The following is a 20,492-nucleotide window of genomic DNA, read 5'->3' as shown; positions in this document are numbered from 1 at the left end:
TCTGGACCTTCTCAGCCTTGAAGGGCGTTCCTCTGGGATGAGTCGTGTGGATGCGCCTGGTCCAGGAGGCAGCCGTGTGTTAGCGTAGCTTGTTAAGGCAGATGCTCAGACGACGTTTGGGTTCGAGAGACGGAGCTCATCGAGGGTGGAAGGACGAGGATCAGGCTGATGTAGGCGATGATGGGACTGGACTCGTCAATCTTCACCGTTTCCTCTGGTTTCTTCTCTAGCTGTTCAGTAAAGACGTCGATAATGTTCAGTGGTGGAAAATGTCCAGTAACAAAGGCGTCCAAACACTTTTACCACAGTGAACTGAAATGAAACTGCATTTCCAGAAAACTTGAGACAGTCAGTGAAATTCAGTAATGAGAAGCATCTGTGATTTGTTTACTTGCTTAAATCTCACTGAACTTCACTGACGACAGACAAAGAAAATAATGAACTGTTTTTAATGCCTGCAACACACTCCAAAAAACTTGGGACGGGGTGTGTTTACCCCTGTGTTTCATCAGCTTTCTTATTAATGAGAGTTTTTAATAGTTTGTGAACTGAGGACGATAATCGTTGCAGTTTTGCGAGTGGAATTATTGCTCGCTACGAGGCCGTCGTCTGATTCTCCTTATCGAGTTTCACCATTCATTTTCAACAGGAGACAGATCGGGACTGCAGGCAGGCCAGTCAAGCACACGCACTCTCGGTCTCAGTAGCCACATTGTTGTAGCGTGTACTCTCTAAACTCTCATACAGAGAGACACGCTAAGCTCCATGGGACAGATTTCTGTCTGTGCCATTTACATTTACATTTTCGGTATTTAGCAGACGCTGTTATCCAAAGCGACTTACAGTCTAAGCAATTGAGGGATAAGGGCCTTGCTCAAGGGCCCAGCAGTTGCAACCTGACAATGGTGGGGTTTAAACCAGCGACCTTCTGCTTACTAGTCCAGTACCTTAACCTCTAGGCTACAACTGCCCTTAGTCACGATCACTGCTGCAACAGCGACCCCTACTGTCTCATCAAAGCACCAGTACAGCATGTTCATCCGTGTTTACAGCTCTCTGTAGGAGTCCAACACTGACTGATGGATACAGAAGTCTCTTCAGGAGTGTTGACAATGCACCAAGGGGAATTGGGCACGTCTAATATGTATGTTTATGATTTCTTTGTGAGGAACTCTCGCAGACAGCTCGTGTTACAAGCCTGCAGACTGGCAAAAACACGCACACACACACACACACACACACACACAGTAACCTCAAATATTAAGACATTTCCTGCTTCCATTCAGCAGGTCTTCAGCTCGGTTCCCGAACCGCCGTGCCCGTCATCTTCTGGTTTGCTTTGGCACGACAACAGTCCGTCTTGTGAAAAACAAGCGGTTATTTTTAACCGTCTGCAGTTCCTCACGGCTTCTTACTGCACGTCTCCCGTATTTGATTTTCCCATATTTGCCTCCGCTTTGCCAGAATCTGTGCTCTGAAATGTCACGTCTGATTATTCGGGAGGATCCGGTTATAAAACACGTGCCGTCCTTAATTCCGCTGATTCAGAGTTCGCTCGGGTATGGAGCTCGGTGCGGTGCGGTGGTAAATCGCACTAGCACACCGCTGCTGAGATCTCAAGCTCATGTGAATGCGCCCTAAGAGGAGGGAGGACGGCCTTTGCTGACCGGTCGAATCAGTGTGTGGCTCTCTGTATGTGATGCTGTGCTCTGTGAGGCCACACCCCTGCCAGGTGAAAAGAAGTGGCAGCCACGTGTGTGTCCGAGCGGGCGCTTACAGCCTCGGCTGTCCTCGATCGGGGCTCCGACTGGCCACGACTGGATTGGATGTGAAAGGGAAAAATTTGACCAGTATTTGATTAGCGTCTTATTTTTCTGTTTACATTGTCGTCATTTGGATATATCCAAATTCCCCTGTGCACTAGCCCGCCTTCCTCTGACACTGTGTGAATCCGTCAGCTGCTTCTATACACCGGTCAGTCCGTATCGGATTGCTAGTGGCGGATTGCCGGGCACCCAGCCGTCCCCATAATGCAACCCACCAGACTGGTAGAAGCACCTCGAACATCCACGGCGGTGCGCTAGCCTGTTAGCCACCCGAGCGCCCGTTTATTTGAGCTAATCCGCCGTTTGTGTTTGTGCAGGTTGAAGACGTACGTTCAGACTCCGCCCGATCAGATCAGCGTGTTCATGAAGTCGGAGCAGCGAGAACCCGACTCGCCGAAGTAAGTAACCATACGACGGTTTCATTAGCATCCAAAAGTGGTTTTGGAGTCGTCTTGGCTAGCAAACTCGCCAGTTTTAGACTAGCCAGCCTTAGGCAAACTAACAGCTAAATTATCAGTAAGAGAAACGAACGGCTGATTTGGGGTGTGTTGGCGAGTGAAAGATGCATATAAAGAAAAAGAAATGATCATGTGACCGCAGTGTAATGCTTACGTCGAGCGCTAATCGTCCCGATCCCGCCGTCGCTGCAGTTTTCTTCGTCTCTGTTCCTCCCTGTCGGAGACCGACAGCAGCGGGAGGCATGTTCCCATAATTCCCTTAGTTCTCATAGTCAGCGGTTTGTGGACGGTAGTTTAGGTGTGGAGTACAGCTAATGAGAGATGACGGGAATGAGCTGTTTGTACCGTTCTGTATTCCTGCATTAGCGCAGAGAACATCAAGTACTGACGCTGAACATGAACGTACACTATACAGCCAAAAGTATTTGGACACCTGACCATGAGCTTGTTGGACGTGTGTGGCTTCTCACAAGACTTTGGAGTATGTCTGTGGGAATTTGTACCCGTTCAATTAAAAGATGACAGTATTTGTATGGCTGGGCACTGATGCTGGTCAAGAAAATCTCAGTTGATGTTCCGGTTCATTCCAGAGCTGTTGAGTGGTGCTGAGGTCAGAGCTCAAGTATCTTTAAACTGAGCTTTTCTTCATGCTGGGACAGGAAAGGACCTTCCCTAAACTGTTGCTGCAAGTTGGAAGCATATAATCCTTCATATTGCTGATTAATTACACCTGAGACACATTAATTCAATAATTAGAAGGGGTGTCCCAATACCTTTGGCCAGAGCTAGAGCTACACTACCTAGGTCAGGTCTCACGAAGGTGATATTTGAACCGAAGCCAGGATCCTCCAGGATGCACTCAGTGTGATTGAATGATGTGTGTGTTCCCTGCTTTGCACCCCCGTCCCCTGGACCCACCCGGACCTGACCAGGGTGAAACGCTTGCCCAGTGTTCCTGTAACTGTGTTTCTTGAGAATTAATCTCTGGTATGATTGAAATATAATTAAGGAGCAGCCAATCCACCTTCTGTGTGCTGGTGGGAACTCTAGATTCAGGTTCAAACCCAGGTCCCTGGGGTTGCTGCACAGCACTCGCACCGTTTGCTGCAATGTCACGACGCCTTTAGCTCAAGGAGGTGTTGTGTCCTACAGAAGATTCCAGAAGCACCGACTTTCCAGTCGGTTGACGTTTACAGGACCGAGAGTGAAGAGCGTACGGTCCGTGACCCCGCCGAGCTTGTTTGTTTAGCGCGCGGTCAGTCGCTCTTTCTTCGCGGCTCCGAGCCTCGGCTGAAGAACCTCAGAACCGTTCAGGAGGAGAAAAGACAGCAGGAGACGACAGAGGAGCGCTAAAAGCCGATCACACTAAACGCCGCTTTTCCACCGCGGCTCTCGGGCGGCGCTCCCAGCACGGCGGCGAGCATAGCTGTGGTCGCGGGAGCCGGCCGTGCGCTGGCAGGACTTTTAAACCATCACTTATCGCCGCTTTCTGCGCTGACGTCTTCAGCTTCTCACGGAGCTTGTAATGCCGTTCAAACCCCAGAGCGCTCGTTCGGGCCGGGTTGAACCGGTTCCCTGGCGCTGTTGGCGTAAAGCGTGGCGCAAAACATGCACCGTGTTCAGGATCACGCAGGTTTGGCTGCTGGATTTGCGACTGTTTTTCTACCCTGTCAAACTGGCATTAGCATTACCAGTGATGGTGATTTACAGAAGTACTCGCGGTCAGCGCTGGTCCAGCTCACATCATGTGACTGACTCGACCAGTTTGGGTTGACGACATGGTGATGAATGACCGCGCCACCAAGGTCCAACCTCACGCAGTTGGTCACTTCCAGTCCAAAATCAGCTGGACCTTGTGTGTGAGTTTTTAGTCTGTTGGACATTCTGTCCCAAAACCAGGGGCATTAAAATATAATCGACCCCTTTCCGTGCCCATTCAGTCAATAGAGCATTTGTGAGGTCAGGCTCAGATTGCTGGACGAGAAGGCCTGGCTCACAATCTGCATTCCGATTCATACAGAACCTGTTTAGTAGGCTTGAGGTCAGTGATCTGCCCAGGACACTAACATTTCTCCACACTAAAATCATCAAACCATGTCCTTATGGGCTCTGGAATGGGAAAGGGCCTTCCTTAAACTGTTTCAGAAAATGTAAGCATATCGTGTGTTGAAGTCATTAAAAGAAAAGAAGCCTTTGTCATCTGGGTTGATTGTCGCTACAGAATTGCAACCTTTGACCTCTGCATGAGGGGTGGATGGTTCACATAGGGCATAGCATGACTCTCCGTACGTGATACGGCTCTCTGTAGTAATCCACCGCTGACTGGGTGTGACTGAGGGGGGCGTGATGGTCAGCATGATTATACAAGTGGCAGAGAAGTTGCAAAAGGGAATTGGAATGGACTAAATTGGTATGAAAAGGTAAACATTCCTCCCTAAAAAATAAGAACGTACCATATCCTGGTTCATTTTCCCCTCCGTTTGAACCCTGCTTAATTATCTTTGACTCTCCGGCTTTTTTATTTATTTATTTTCTTTATTATTTATTTTCTTTCTTTCTTTATTTTATTTATTTATTTTTTATTTATTTTCTTCCTTTGTTTTTTTTATTTATTTTATTTTTTAATTTATTTATTTTCTTTATTATTTTCTTTATTTATTTCTTTTCTTTATTATTTATTTATTATTTTCTTTCTTTCTTTATTTTCTGTATTATTTATTTTATTTATTTATTCATTCATTTTTCATTTATTTATTTTTTATTTATTTATTTTCTTTATTATTTCTTTATTCTTTATTCATTTTATTATTATTTATTTTTTTATTATTATTATTTTTTTTTTTTATTATATATTTCATTTATTATTTATTAATTTTTTAAAGGTACCACAAGCTGGATGTGAAGAAAACTCTCCATGAGAACCTGATGTTGAAGACGGTACTGGAGTATCCTGAACTCTACGTGGTTCTAAACAAACACCGGCAGGAATATCTGACTCGTATACCAGGTAAACACACACACTCGCACACGAATGTGTACCCTTCGTAACCCTGTGGCGTTTTGTTGTATTAAATCTGAAGCTCCGTCTGTCCGGTCTGACTAACACGGCCGGTGTTTGTTCTCTGTTTGATCTCTGTGGTGTTGTTCACTGAAACGACATCCAAACAGTCGAGGCTCTCAGGAGACGAGCGCCAACACTAACCATCATCATTCAAACATTTCCTGTCTGGGTTTAACAGGGTCCAGGGTGAACTGCTGTCTGGTTAAGGTCTCTGTGTTTTGTAACTGTGTGTGTGTGTGTGTGTGTGTCTGTCTCACTGTGTGGTGTGTATCTGTATGTGTGTGTTTGGTGCGTGTGTGTCTGTGTTTGGTTTTTAATGGTGTGTGTGTGTCTCTCACTGTGTGTTTGTGTTTGGTGTATCTGTGTGTGTTTATGTGTGTGTGTGCTTGGTTTATCTGTGTGTGTCTCAGTGTGTGTGTGTGTGTGTGTGTGCGTGTGTGTGTGTGTGCGTGTGTGTGCCTCACTGTGGTTTGCCTGTGTGCTTTGTGTGTGTTGGTGTATCTGTCTGTGTGTGTGTGTGATATATCTGTGTGTGTTTCTCTCACTGTGTGTGTGTGTGTGCGTGTGTCACTGTATGGTGTGTGTGTGTGTGTTTGGTTTATCTGTGTGTGTCTCACTGTATGGTGTATGTGTATCTGTGTGTGTGTTTGTCTCACTATGTGGTGTATCTGTGTGTGTGTGTGTGTGTGTGCATATGTCTCACTTTGTGGTGTATCTGTGTGTGTGTGTGTGTGTGTGTGTGTGTGTGTATATGTCTCACTATGTGGTGTATCTGTGTGTGTGTGTTTGGTTTATCTGTGTGTGTCTCACTGTATGGTGTATGTGTATCTGTGTGTGTGTTTGTCTCACTATGTGGTGTATCTGTGTGTGTGTGTGTGTGCATATGTCTCACTTTGTGGTGTATCTGTGTGTGTGTGTGTGTGTGTGTGTGTGTGTGTATATATGTCTCACTATGTGGTGTATCTGTGTGTGTGTGTGTGTGTGTATATGTCTCACTATGTGGTGTATCTCTGTGTGTGTGTGTGTGTGTGTGTGTACATGTCTCACTTTGTGGTGTATCTGTGTGTGTGTGTGTGTGTGTATGTCTCACTATGTGGTGTATCTGTGTGTGTGTGTGTGTGTGTGTGTATATGTCTCACTATGTGGTGTATCTGTGTGTGTGTGTATGTATATGTCTCACTATGTGGTGTATCTGTGTTTGTGTGTGTGTGTGTGTGTGTGTGTGTGTGTGTGTATATGTCTCACTTTGTGGTGTATCTGTGTGTGTGTGTGTGTGTGTGTGTGTTTGGTTATCTGTATGTGTGTGTGTGTGTTGGTTAGTTAAGTCCATATTTAGCTGCTCATATCTCCAGTTGTCAGACTGTAGATGATGCAGCGTTCAGCGGGTGATGATGTCAGAACGACGTTTTAGTGTCAGTCTGTCACAGAAGATCTTTTTCCTAAATTTATCTCACACCCACGTCCTGCTGTGTGTTGTTTTAGCGACAGCGGCCAAATTCCAGTCCAAGTTCCTCACACGTGCACCAATGTTCAGTTCTAATGGACCTAAAGTGCAGTTCTGGATCCATGGTTGCTGTGGTTTAAGTGACACCAAGCATTGTTATTATTGGTTGTGTCTACAAAGCGTATAAAAGAAAATAATTTCATTCTAATGAGACGTGTTCCAGTTAAAATTAAATCCCTGAAGGGAAATCGCTCGTCTATAAATGTCATCCCTGTGTCGTCCGTCACTGTCACTGCGGTCAGCATGACGAGAAAACTGTTTGTGTTTGTATATGGTCCTATACATCCTCTTGTCTGTGTGGGTTTCCTCCGGGAGCTCCGGTTTCCTCCCACAGTATGTGCAGTCAGATTAACTGGAGACACTAAATTGTCCATGATTGTGTTTAACATTAAAAAACTTGTGAACTGATGACTCTTGTGTAATGAGTAACTACTGTTCCTGTCATTAATGTAACCAAAAGTGTAAAACATGACGTTAAAATCCTAATAAATAAATAAATAAATAAGGAACCAAAAACGGAGTGTAACGTTTCACAGTGGTGGAGATAAAGCGTGTTTTGCGTTGCTCAATGCTTAATTAGTATAAAGTTAAACGTTACGCAACTTTTTCATTTTGCTGATTCTGTCTACTTCGCATTGCTAACGATCGCTCCGCGTCCTGTCGCAGGAGATTACAGCTCTAACTGAAAACGAAGGACAGACGGTGGATTTGTCGTGTCACATCACTGCTGGTCTGAACGTAGAGTAAAAGAAACGACTCATTAGCGATTGAAATCGTGATCTGGGGTCACTTATTACTGTTAGCTGATAATGCAGTATCACACTGTAGGACGTGCTGTTACACTGAATATTAGCACGCTGTGGTTACCTTGCACGCTGTGGCTAAAATATCCTGCCTGGTTGGTCTCACCTCGGGTTGCGTAACGTCTCTGTTAGTGTTAATTCACTGTGTTTGTTTATGTATTTACAGTAAAAAGCAGTGCCACGCCCCGTCCAGCTCCCTCTTCAGGAGCTCCAGATGTTCCAGAGGCTCAGAAACAGCCGGAGGTGATGAAGACGACGACGAAGAGGACTGCAGAGTCAGAGCCGGAGGACGGAGAGGTTCTGAGTGAGGAGGAGGATGGAGAAGCTGATGGTACAAATGCTACCTGTGATTCTCTTCCTCATAAAGACAGTAAAGATGATGAGGAGGAAGAGGAGGGTGATGATCAAGACCAAACCATAGATAAGAAGAATGATGAGGGTGGTCAGGGTGGCGGCGGCGATGATGATGATAATGGTGGTGATGATGATGGTGCAGTTGAGACTGATAGAGTGTAGTACTGATCAGCGCTTTACCGCCGGATGTTGGTGAGCACGCTGGTAATAAAGATTGTGACTCGTATCCTGATGCTCCCACCACCGTGCTTCACTGTTGCTTTGTGCTCATATGTACACACGTGTTTTTTCAGACGTGTGTGTGATTCCTGATGAGTTCTTATCGTTGATTTGTTTGATATCACATGATTTATTCTGTACACGGTTTATTTTCTTATGATTAAAATTCTGTACCAACCAGAAGTACCACCTGTTTACTGTGTGTGTGTGTGTGTGTGTGTGTGTGTGTGTGTGTGTGTGTGTGTGTTTATCTGTCAGTGTGTGTTTGGTGTATCTGTGTGTGTTTGTGTGTGTGTGTTTGGTTTATCTGTGTGTGTGTGTGTGTGTTTGGTATGTGTGTGTGTATCTGTCAGTGTGTGTTTGGTGTATCTTTGTGTGTGTGTTTGTGTGGGAGTGTGTTTGGTTTATCTGTGTGTGTTTGTGTGTGTGTGTGTTTGTGTGGGAGTGTGTGTTTTGTGTATCTGTGTGTTTGGTGTATCTGTGTGTGTCTCACTGTGTTTTGTGTGTGTGTGTGTGTGTGTATTTGTCAGTGTGTGTTTGGTGTATCTGTGTGTGTGTGTGTGTGTGTGTTTAGTATATCTGTGTGTGTGTGTGTCACACTGTGTGGTGCATTTATGTGTGTGTGTGTGTGTGTATTTGTCTGTCTGTGTGTGTGTGTGTGTGTGTGTGTGTGTGAGGTTATACTGAAGCTTTATATTGGATGTTCTCATCCAGATTTTGCTGTTCGTACCTACAGTTCTGTCGGCGTGTGTGTGTGTTTATTGTTTGTGTGTGTTTATTGTGAGTGTGTTTGTTTATTGTGTGTGTGTGTGTGTGTGTGGTTATTGTGTGTGTGTGTGTTTATTGTGTGTGTGTTTATTGTGTGTGTGTGTGTTTATTGTGAGTGTGTTTGTTTATTGTGTGTGTGTGTGTGTGTGGTTATTGTGTGTGTTTATTGTGTGTGTGTGTGTGTGTTTATTGTGAGTGTGTTTGTTTATTGTGTGTGTGTGTGTGTGTGTGGTTATTTTGTGTGTGTGTGTGTGTTTATTGTGTGTGTTTATTGTGTGTGTGTGGTTGTGTGTGTGTGTTTATTGTGTGTGTGTGTGTGGTTGTGTGTGTGTGTTTATTGTGTGTGTGTGTGTGTGTGTGTGGTTGTTTTGTGTGTGTGTTTTGTGTGTGTGGTTATTGTGTGTGTGTGTGTGTGTTCTGTTGCACCTGTAGGCAGATTTCGGCTGCACCACTCATGCTTCCTGTAGACAGACATTCTTTCTCAGCGGCTCTTTGATGTTTGAACCTAACGGCATGTTTTCCAGCCCCCCGGTGGGACGCGAGCCGATGACCTCATGGTTCGCTGCTGCGTCCCTCTTTATTGTGGTGAGGAGTCGCGAGCTGTCGCCGTTTCCGTCTGTCCGCTCGAGTTCATAAGTCTCCTGTACTTCCTTTCTTCGTCCCATCGGAGCGAGCGCTCGCCTCGCTGAGGGGCCCGGAGGGGACTGGAACATCTAATGGAATGATTAATGAACCCGCCGCCGCTCCAGCGCCTGCGTAGCCGCTCCCGGATTTGGCTGCGTCTTTGCTAACAGCAGCCATGAGTAACGACTCGGGGGTTTAGGAGAACGTACGGCGCGTTTGAGGCTCACGCTGCGTCTGATTGGATTTTAATAAAGCCGCGATGACGCCGCCAAGAGCTTAGCGGCGGAACTCGATCTGACGGTACGGTTCCAGCGTACGTGTTCCACGTAGCATTATGGTTTGGGAGCGCTAGAGCTAAGACTGATGATTTCCTTCCACTCATCTTACCACCGAATCCACTTTAGCGCAGCGCCAGCAACTTAGCGTAACGTTAACAGACCCACCATGTAGGTACGTGGCTCTATGGGTGGCGGGTTTGACTCACCAACGTTAAACAAGGGCACTAAGAGCTCAGTGTTTAGGGTATCAGAGTAGTATTCAGAAGGTCGCTGGTTCGAGTCCCACCATCACCACTGTTGGACCCCTGAGCAGGGCCGTTAGCCCTTAATCGCTTGCATTCTGTTTGGCTGCAGTTGGAAGTCGCTTTGGATAAAGGCGTCTGCTCAGTGCTGTAAATATAAAACCAATCCTTGTTCTATCTTCTGGGTAACAGTTTAGGGAAGGCCTGTTCCTGTTCTAGCATGACCACGCCATTGTGAGCAAACTGATGTACGTGAAGGCCCAACAGCACCAGTGTTCTTCTCATGCCAGCGACTTAGTGTAACGTTAACAGACCCACCCTGTAGGTACGTGGTTCTGTGGGTGGCGGGTTTGACTCACCAACGTTAAACAAGGGCAGCAAGAGCTCAGTGTTTAGGGTATCAGAGTAGTATTCAGAAGGTCGCTGGTTCGAACCCCACCATCACCACTGTTGGACCCCTGAGCAAGGTTGTTCTCCTTAAGTCGTGTCTGCTGAGTGCTGTAAATATAAAAACAATCCTTTTAACAATCTAATCCTCTATCTATAGGATAACAGTTTAGGGAAGGTCTATTCCTGTTCTAGCATGACCACGCCCCTGTGAACAAACTGATGTACATGAAGGTCCAACAGTGCCAGAGTTCTTCTCATGCCAGCGACTTAGCGTAACGTTAACAGACCGCGATCTGAGTGCCAATGTTCGACAGCTCTACATGAGAATGAACGGCGGCTGGTCGCTTTGTTGTATTGTGTCGCGCCTTTGTAAACGCAAAGTTAAGCTAACAACACAACAGACACTAGCAGCTCGTGCTACCTTGTGAACACCTTATGACCAAAAGTATACGGACACCTGACCAAACATTGTTGGACGGCCTGTACCAGAAGCTTCGGAATGAATATGGACACTGTCGTCCTCTGCTTTTGAAACGACTGTTAGTATGATTTTGGGCTTTCTCAAGAGGGCATTGGTGTGGTCAGGCACTGATCCTGACCTGACCTGTCCTGACCTGACCTGCAGCATTCTAATTCATCCCAAATGTGTTGAATAGAATAAAAATATAGAAGATGAATGCCTTTATTTATCATATATACAGATACATGTATACAGTACAATAAAATTCTCTTTTCTTTGGAAGCTACGGCACCCCTGGAACAGAGAGGGTTGAAGTCCTTGCTCAAAGGCCCAACAGTGGCTTCCTAGCAGAGCCTGTTTTTGAACCGATAATCTTCTGATTGATAGCCAAAACCCCCAACCCACTAGGTCCCTCAAATGAGGTCGAGGTCATGGCTCTAAGCAGGCCGCTGGAGTTCTGCCACACTAAACTCATCCTGGTCAGAACGGATCTGGAGAATGGAGATGACGTGTCTGAAACCCCTGAAGTCGGTCGTTATCAGTGGCGTCCACATATTTTTGGCCGTCTGTGCAGCGCTGCCGTTTGTCCTGCTGCAGCGTGTGAAGACGTCGTTTGTGGAGAAGTGCGTGCACGCGTGTAATCCCCGTATTACAAGGCTTTATTGTTCTTCATGTGCGATGTTTGGATGGATCCGGGGGTCGTGTACCCAGCGACGTGTTTTACCGTCCCTCAGGAGAACGCGCTCCAGAAAGAGGCGCCGCGTCTGAGCTTCGTGTTTACAGATCCGAGCTCTGCTGGGATTGACGGGCGCTTGTCAGGACGTTTTCAGATCCAGACCGTTAGGGTCGAGGTTCCCTGGCGCGTGAGAACGGTGTGTTTGCGTTCTGCTGTGTTCTCCGGTGGGAGCGCTTTGGCCCGAGCGTTCGTGCGGGCGCCAGGTTCGCCGTCGAGAGGAGCTCGGTCGACGAGGACGTTCCTGGAAAAAGTGGCGCAACGGCACGGATTTATTTCCTAATTTCGGGTGATTTATGGGAGCCGATCATGATGGATGAATCCTTGACTTGTTGGAAAATGAAACGATAAACATGCTGGCTGGAATCAAATGGACCGGGATGTTTGTTTCGGTAACAAATCACAACCTGCCACTAATATTTATAATCCTACAACCAGCCTCAGTGTTCCCTGGATGGCCAAAAGTATTTGGACGTCCTCCTAATTACAACGGAAGACGATCAACTGGTCCAGATAATCTTGATATCTCCAGGATTGTGTGAACGTCTGGACTCATGCATCAGTGATCCACCCTGCAAGGAAGCTGGAAGGACCTGCTGGTGACATCCAGCAGAGCAGTAGTAGCTCAGCACTTAAGGTACAGGGCTAGCAATCGGAAGGTTGCTGGTTCAAGACCCACATCTGCCAAGTTGCCACCACTGAGACACTAAGGCCCTGGAGCAAGGCCCTTAACCCTCAGCTGCTTGCTATGTTTGTGGTCTCAATTGAGAGTCTCCTTGGATAAAACCGTCTGATAGTCTTGCATGGTCCATGTCTCGGTGGGACGGAGTCTTTCTGACAGCATATTAGCGGCTGGTTCTTATGTTTTAGCTCATCAGTAACCTGGTGTCCTTGAGAAAAATGATCTGAGGAGGTTAAGGCTTGGTGTTAAACAGAGATGCAAATTATTAAACCATTATGTGCTGGCCAACCTCAGTGTGAACGTGACCTCGGAGCATCTCGGTCTGGGCCTCATCCACACCCCCCATCCTCGGTCAGCAGCCAGCTGGATGTACTGAAGATTGGTTGGCATCGCCCTTGCCAGCGCGTCTGGCAGAATGAAGCTGGCATCCATCTGGTTGAGGCTGCTTTTCCCCTGAAGTTAAACCTGAAACTTCCGCTTATATAAGATGGCAGAGAACCGGAGCCAGAAAGCTCCACATGTCGTCACTGACGGCTAATTAAACACCAGCGCTGGCCAGTCTGGGTTTGGCAGCGCCCGCTGTCCTCACACGTACTCGCCCGCTTACATCACACCCAGTAATGTTGGGCATCACGGGGGCAGTAAATTAGGCTCGAGTGATTAAATAATGATGGGCTGCGATGCATTATGGATTAAGATCGTAAACTACACTGACATCATGACGAGAGCTTCCATCAGCTCGTACGTCTTTCGGAGCTGAATTTTCCCACCAGGGCTCCATCATAAGGTGCCAAAAAAATGCAGACATGCCAAAATAAAGTGGAACATGCTGACCTCGTAAGTAAAAAAAAAAAAAAAAAAAATTATCATCATCCATCACACTTGATCGTTTACCACAGGTTACAGTCAACCTGAACACATAACCGGTAATAATAATTAATAAATAATGATTCTTTAGTATCAGCTTTTAAACTCCCTAAAGGGAGGCTCGGTGGGTGGCACTGTCGCCTTATAAGCAAGAAGGTCCTGGGTTCGGGTCCTTTCTGTGTGTAGTTTTGCATGTTCTCCCCATGTCTGTGTGGGTTTCCTCCAGGAGCTGGAGTTCCGGTTTTCTCCCACAGTACAAATACATGCAAGTGAGATGAACTGGAGACACAATTCAATGTGTTTGACATTAAACTTGTGTAACTGATGAATGTAACTGATGAACTGATGAATCTTGTGTAACCAGTAACTACCGTTCCTGTCATGAATGTAAAACATCACGTTAAAATTAGCTGTGCTTGAATCTCAGCTGTGCTATCAACCAGCCGGGCGCCTACACGGATGCACAATTGACTGTGTGTCTGTAGGGTGGATGAACAACCACCATTCCTCATCACTTCTGTAATTACAGCCTCTAAGAGTCTTTAAAATAGCTTCGTGGGGCGGCACGGTGGCTCGGTGGGTAGCACTGTCGCCTCACGGCAAGAAGGTCCTGGGTTCAATCCCCAGGCGGGGCGGTCCGGGTCCTTTCTGTGTGGAGTTTGCATGTTCTCCCCGTGTCCGTGTGGGTTTCCTCCGGAAGCTCCGGTTTCCTCCAACAGTCCAAAGACGTGCAGTGAGATGAACTGGAGACACTAAGTTGTCCATGACTGTGTTTGACATTAAAAACTTGAATCTTGTGTAAGCAGTAGCTACCGTTCCTGTCATGAATGTAACCAAAGTGTAAAACATGACGTTAAAATACTAATAAAACAAACAAAATAGCCTCAAAATTAATATATAAAAGTATTTGGACACCTGACCATCAGCTTGCTGGGACGTCCTGTTTGAAAAACAAATGCTGTTCAAACAGAGTGACCTCTATGTGATCTTTTCAGCTAGAATAGCAGCTGCTCTTCTAGGAAATTACATCTGCCAACTTGCAGTAACAGTTTAGGGAAGGCTCCTTCTTGTCCTAGCATCAAAGTGAGCTATTTAAAGACATGAAGCAAAGCTCAATTTAAAGAGCCTGCACAGAGTTCTGACCTCAGCCCCGCTGATCAGCTCTGGAATGAACCAGAACATCAACTGAGACTTCAGTGCCCAGCTATACCAGTGCTCTTTTGACTGAACAGGTACAAATTCCCACAGACCTACTTCACAGTCGGCTGTGGTTTGTTTAATTGTTGCATGACGACATCAAAATGATGCTACGTCATCTAGTACATCATCTATTGAAACACTGGGAGCAAGGCAGGAGTATTTACTGAAATCCAATCTAGTTTTGGGTGCATGAGTTTGTCCCTTGGCCCTCAGCTCCTATCACCCACTGTTCTGTGAAAACTCTATTCACTGTCCTGCCAGTAGAGGGCGCTCCTTGCTGGCAAAGCGTTGGAACCATAAGGGCGACAGTGGCTGTTGAAAAGACGAAGATTAGCCCTCCTCCTCCTCCTCCTTCTTTTCCTTCTCCTCCTTCTGGCCTGGTAATAAATATTAGTGGAAGTAAAGCTGCTGTTCTGAAGTTGTAAAAGCGCTGACATCAGGGTCCAGAGGCTTCCAGCGATGTCGTAATGGCCCCCATCTCAATTCCTCCCAGTCAGAAGCCGGACCCAGAGCATTACATAGCGCTAAACAAATCCTGATCACGTAAACACTCCGTCCGGCGGCCGGGAGAAGCCGGCCAGCAGCCTGTCGTCGTCCTGCTCGGCACGGCGGCCCGTACGGTGGTGAGATCAGGCGGTGATGTGTGGAAAGGCGGCGCTGGGGTTGTTGAGCGGCGGTTCTCTTGCGTAACGGTTGAACCGCGTTACACAACCGAACTGAGGCTGCAAAGTGTGTTCGGAGCTGCCAGATGAGAGCAGGTGGAAAGTGTTGTACGTCGTTTGAGGGCTTCTGTGGTGTTTTTCACACTGTGAATCTGATCACATCTGATCAGAGGAGTTTGTCATGTTCTCCCTGTGTCTGTGTATCTGATATTATCAAAACATGCAGGGGGTAGATCGACTACTCGGTGTTTTCTTCCTCTAGGTTTGAGTGTGTGATCCATTCATACCCTAAGGCCTGTGTTTACAGGTGCACCAGACCCTCCAGGACCCTGACCAGCCTAGGGGTGGCAGCTTGAAACTGACCACTGGTGTGACTGAAATAATAAATGTGTGCTCATATGTTGCCTTGTAAAAGACTGGCCTCCGTTTGCCCAGTGTTGTCAAGTGATGCCAGATTTGCAGAGACCCTGACCAGGATGAAGTGGGTACATACACAATACGGCCAAAAGTATTCAGACACATGACCATGAGATTGTTGGACGTCATTTCAACAACAAACGCTATCAAAATAGAGTGACCTTTATGTGATATTTAGCTATAACAATAGCCACTCATCTGAGAAGTCTTCTCACCAGACTTTTATTTACAACGAAATATGTAAAACCAAAATGCTGGTTTGTATTTGGGGCGGCACGGTGGCTAAGTAGGTAGCACTGTCGCCTCACAGCACAGGTTCGATCCCCAGGTGGGGCGGTCCGGGTCTTTTCTGTGCAGAGTTTGCATGTTCTCCCCGTGTCTGCGTGGGTTTCCTCCAGGAGCTCCGGTTTCCTCCCACAGTCCAAAGACATGCAGTCAGGTTAATTGGAGATAATGAATTGCCCTATAAGTGAATGTGTGTGTGTGTGTGTGTGTGTGTGTCTGCCCTGCGATGGACTGGCGTCTTGTCCAGGGTGTTACTGTGTGCCTTGCGCCCATTGAAATGCTGCGACCCTGATTGGATAAGCGGTTAAAACAGTGAGTGAGTGAGTGGTTTGTATATGATGGTTGGTTTATGCCAGTTGGCATCCTGACCATGTTGTGTTTTGGTCATTTAATGCCAAGACCAGAATCCAACAAATCATTCAAGCCCATCGGGTATCTTGTGTATGATGCGTCTGGTTCTTCTAATAATCAAGTTAAAGATTTTAAAGGTTGTGTATTTAAGAGCTCACCGCTCCTGTAAACACGCCGTGGCCTCCTCTCGCGTGCCATCTCTTTAAGAGGCCTCAGAAGTGAGCGAGCACCCTTCCAAACGTTTTTCCACCATCTGCCGGCCATCAGCTCGTCTGCATTCCTGAGCGGTCTCCATTTCACCTGGATCAAACCTCGGCGCAGATATATCGTCCCCGGGGAGGGGGGCGGGAGGGAAGGAGGCTAGACCGAGGGGCCGAGAGAGAGACGGCGTGGACTCGTACAGTAGCGACGGTGCTCGTGCGTGTCCGTGTGGTTTAACCTGGAGGTTTAGGAGGTACTGAAAGTAAAGCTCATGTCTCAAGACTCAAAGTTGTTTTGTTGAGCTTCTTTATATGAAACAACCTTCTTTGTTGAAGTGATTGAGCTGCTTCTCTCTGGTCTGGGATCAGGCTTCCTCCCCTTCCTCCCTGTAAAAACAAAACCTCAAGGTTTCTCAGGTTTTTCCTCCGTCACGTTTTTGTCCAGATGTGTAGATTCAGATTCAGATTCAGAATCCAGCCTGGAATGGTGTGAAGTCTGGAGTCCGTTCACGCCACAACACTACAAACCCCAGACACTGGGAGCATTCAGACCTGAAGGTATCTGCTTTCCCTTGGAAGAAAAACTGGCCCGGTTTGGAAATAGTTTCCCCCTTAAGAGAGATTCCTGCCTGTTGGGAAAGCACTCAAGATTCCTGGCATGACTCCACACTTTTCTCTTTTTTTCCCTTTTCTTTTGTGCTAATGTGAAGAAGGCGTCTGATAGTTTTGTTATTGCATTTGACCCAGACCTTGACTTTGAATGCTTTGAAAAAAACGAGTCGACCCGTGAGACCTGGCTGTGGAATTCCAGAGTTTATATATCATTATATAACCAAGCAAGTATTTCATCGTGCTTTTTTTAATACACCAGGTCTTTAAGGTCTTTGAGGCTTGGAAAAGTATTACATTACAAAGTTTACGAAGGAATGAGGACACAGATCTGATAATATAGTTTCATAAATAAATCTTTTATTTGTAACATATAAAATTAGATCATTTTTACACTTTAGTCCAGTATAACAATATTCAAATAAAGTAGCTACACTTCTGATAAATAATAATCATAACAATAATAACACATTCATTCAAACTTTAAAAATCTGGCGAATTCTCTGATCGAGTTGGTTTTCAATAGCTGCCGAACAATATGAACGCGTCTGTCCACATTAGGAAGGAATGTTACCACAAAATTGTTGTAAAGTTTCGACCAAAATATACATGGCAACATTTTTGAACCACTACGTTTTACTAACTGCTTCAACTTTACAAGTTGCTCCGTGACGAAGCTACGAAATCGATGCTCCACTGTGGAGCGAGTCTTTCAATACATGAAAGGCTGGAAAATGCTGACGAGTCCTCAGCAAACAGTGCACTTCATCAAACTCCTCAGGAAGCGAGCCCATGATTCCGTGGGAATCTAAAGAAGGTAGCTGATTGGCCGGCCTCCCCGGCCTGGCCGCCATTGGCCGTTTTCCACGTCACTGCTGACGTCGCGTCATTCCGTAACGGGATTTCCCTTCTCAGTCTGTGAACTTGTGGATGTCGTTGAAGAGCTGGTAGAAGGGGTAGGACGCCTCGTTGGCGTGGGGGCAGTTGAAGGTGCACTTGCAGGATTCGATCAGCATCACGTTCTTGTTGAAGGTCTCGCCGTCCTCGCAGCGGAACTTGACGCGGACCGTGCGGGTCAGCTGCGGGCTGCAGCAGCGTCCGTCCACGCAGGAACCGCAGTACCTGGGACGGTACTTCTTCAGGCTCGTGCAGCCGGCGTAGGTGAACTTCACCGCCTGAGTGGACTTCTTGGTTCTGTTGCACTTCTTACCTTTCTGTTTAAAGAGAAGAAATAATGCGGTCAGTTGAGTTTGTTTGAAAGCAGCGATCGTATATGACTTGCAGTATCGTCAAGCTACATATTTGTGTATGGAGGATCTCGCTTACCTTAAGGCTGGAGTAAGGTGACTGGGTACAAGGACGGACTTGGCAGATTCGGCTTTCCTTCACCAGCTTGCACTCGGCATTGTTGTTGGTAACTCTTGTGGAGATGCCGGTGCCGCAGGTCTTGGAGCACTGGGACCAGGGGGTGGTCTGGAGGATGCACTTCTGCCCGTCAAATATATGCGACTCAGCCGGGACTGCGAATGCTGCAAGAATAGAAGAACCAAAAGTTTAAATTCCATTCAAGCAAGCAAAATGAAACTTATTCAACTGATACAAAATGTCCGAGCTGGACGTTAGACAAAGGTACCTACCAGGTAGACGTTTGAGGCCAAGTTTGACGTTCGCCACCAGTTCGTTCCTGTTGGTGAGGTCACTCTCGGTCTCGTCGAGTATTGATTCTTTGCCCAGCAGCTTGTCAGAAGGTTCAATCTTCATGCCGTCATCGCAGACCCACTTCTCACAACACTGGCCTGGGATTTTGATCAGCCTGGGGTTGGAACAGCCCAGCGTTGGTAGCGATAGCTCCTGTGGGCAAAGAGGAACGCAGCCAACTGCTCCGTCGATGCATGTGCACTGGTGTTTACAGTTGGGTTGGAAGCTCTCTCCGTTTTGGTAGATCTTGCTGTTGTACTCGCAGGGTCTGCCTTCAATCTTGGCTGTTGAGAGACAAAAGAGGAAATACCGTTATTTAAAAGTCATTTCTCATAAGTAATAATATTACACATGTAATCGGTGACTGTAGCTCATGAATTCATGACATGTATGTCAAACACACCTCGGCAGATGCCTCTGGTGGCTCCTGGACTGGCCCCGTAGTTGCACTCCAGTCCTTTGGTGTGGTCGCATGGCTCGGTTCGGCTGCAGTCCTCGTTCAGCTGGCGAGCGCAAACTTTGCAGCAGCCGCAGCCGTCGGGGACCAGACCGACGCCCGGGGCGCATCTGGGAGCCTCGAGAGGGCACTCGCACTGTGCCGGGCATGAGGAGAACACCTAAGCAGGAGGTAAACAAAGCAGATTTAGTAACCTGTACTTAATTCAGACTGAAAATAGTCTGTTTACTTTAAATCTGTAGCCTATAAAAACACAGTATTAAGTCTTCTGGTTAAAATAACACTCAGAAGAGTATCTTAATCTTAAGTAATAATGGTTTCTCAGTAATTCTCTAGATGGTTTTCAGTGTATTTCCACTTCAAGAAGAAGCATTTAAAGATATAAATATGTACAAAATGTTCATTGCATCTCAAATGCTTTCTAACGGGGGTTTGTTTGGGAAACGTCCTGTTTAGAACGAGCTCTGAATTTCCCAACTGGGAACAAACATGCTGAAAAAATAACAGGTTTATTTTGGTGGCTTAAAAACCGTTTTAGATGAGACATTAGGTGGACAAAATCAAAACCAGCAGCTTTTCCAGGCTGAGGAGACCCGCTAAATCTGCCCAAACTAGAGACGATCAGCTGGTTAAAGCTGTTTTAGGTAAAGGCAGGGAAACCACGGAACCCTTTATAGGGTTTATAAAAAAAAAAAGCATGAAAAGTTTTACACTTACCAGATTAAAGCTGGTAATGAACACCAGGGCGACTGGAAGAAGGAACATCGCGTCCGGAATAAACTTCACTTCCAGGGAAATTAAAGCACTAAGTAAAGCAGGAAGTTCCTCGGTTGCTGGAGCTGTAAGTCCTCGGTTCGGCTTGATGTGAGGCAGTGAGTTCGCTGCAGAAGGTGGCTTTGCAGTGCGCACTGTTTGCAGCTGAAGCGCAGTTTGAGCGTCAGTGAGCTCGTGGCTCCTTTATATAGAGCGGCCGGCGCGCGCTGACGTCGCCGCGCGCTGAACTGGTCCGAAACTATGCGCGGAATGCGTCCCGGGTTAAGCACCACCCTGTCTCACTCTCTCCTTTTTCCCTCTTCTCTCTCTGCCTTAAATGAATTTTCCTCTTCAGGATGAACACATTGTTCAGCCCCATCGCCCCCCCCCCCCCCCCCCCCCCCCCCCCCCCCGTCCTGCCTCACCGCGGCCGCCTCGTTTTACCGTCGTGATTTCATCTCAGAACCTCGCCGCTGATCGTCGGGCTAAAAATAACAGCATGCGCACTTTGGTCCTGGTCACTTTTGGTGAGAAGGTCCTGGGTTCGAATCCCAGGCGGGGCGGTCCGGGTCCTTTCTGTGCGGAGTTTGC

General features: G+C 46.8%; 2 protein-coding genes across 3 annotated transcripts in view; one reads left to right on the top strand and one right to left on the bottom strand.

Annotated features, from left to right (window-relative positions):
* znhit6 (zinc finger HIT-type containing 6) overlaps window positions 1–8,408 on the top strand; it is a 28,334-nt gene extending 19,926 nt beyond the window's left edge. For both annotated transcript variants that reach the window (XM_063015189.1, XM_063015188.1), the window contains 3 exons: window positions 2,144–2,224; window positions 5,167–5,291; window positions 7,819–8,408. In XM_063015189.1, the coding sequence (XP_062871259.1) occupies window positions 2,144–2,224; window positions 5,167–5,291; window positions 7,819–8,168 (556 nt within the window). In that variant the 3' untranslated portion in view covers window positions 8,169–8,408. The remainder of the gene's footprint in view (window positions 1–2,143; window positions 2,225–5,166; window positions 5,292–7,818) is intronic.
* Window positions 8,409–17,333: 8,925 nt separating this feature from the next.
* On the bottom strand, window positions 17,334–20,056 carry ccn1 (cellular communication network factor 1). Its single transcript, XM_063015002.1, has 5 exons — window positions 19,866–20,056; window positions 19,095–19,308; window positions 18,631–18,975; window positions 18,320–18,522; window positions 17,334–18,207 (listed from the first exon to the last, which is right to left on the bottom strand). The coding sequence occupies exons 1-5, from the start codon at window positions 19,911–19,913 to the stop codon at window positions 17,905–17,907; spliced, it is 1,113 nt and encodes a 370-aa protein (XP_062871072.1). The 5' UTR covers window positions 19,914–20,056; the 3' UTR covers window positions 17,334–17,904.
* Window positions 20,057–20,492: the final 436 nt, after the last annotated feature.

The sequence above is a fragment of the Trichomycterus rosablanca genome, chromosome 19, assembly GCF_030014385.1.
Source record: "Trichomycterus rosablanca isolate fTriRos1 chromosome 19, fTriRos1.hap1, whole genome shotgun sequence".
Taxonomy (NCBI): Eukaryota; Metazoa; Chordata; class Actinopteri; order Siluriformes; family Trichomycteridae; genus Trichomycterus; species Trichomycterus rosablanca.
This window is presented reverse-complemented; position numbering and strand designations above follow the sequence as displayed.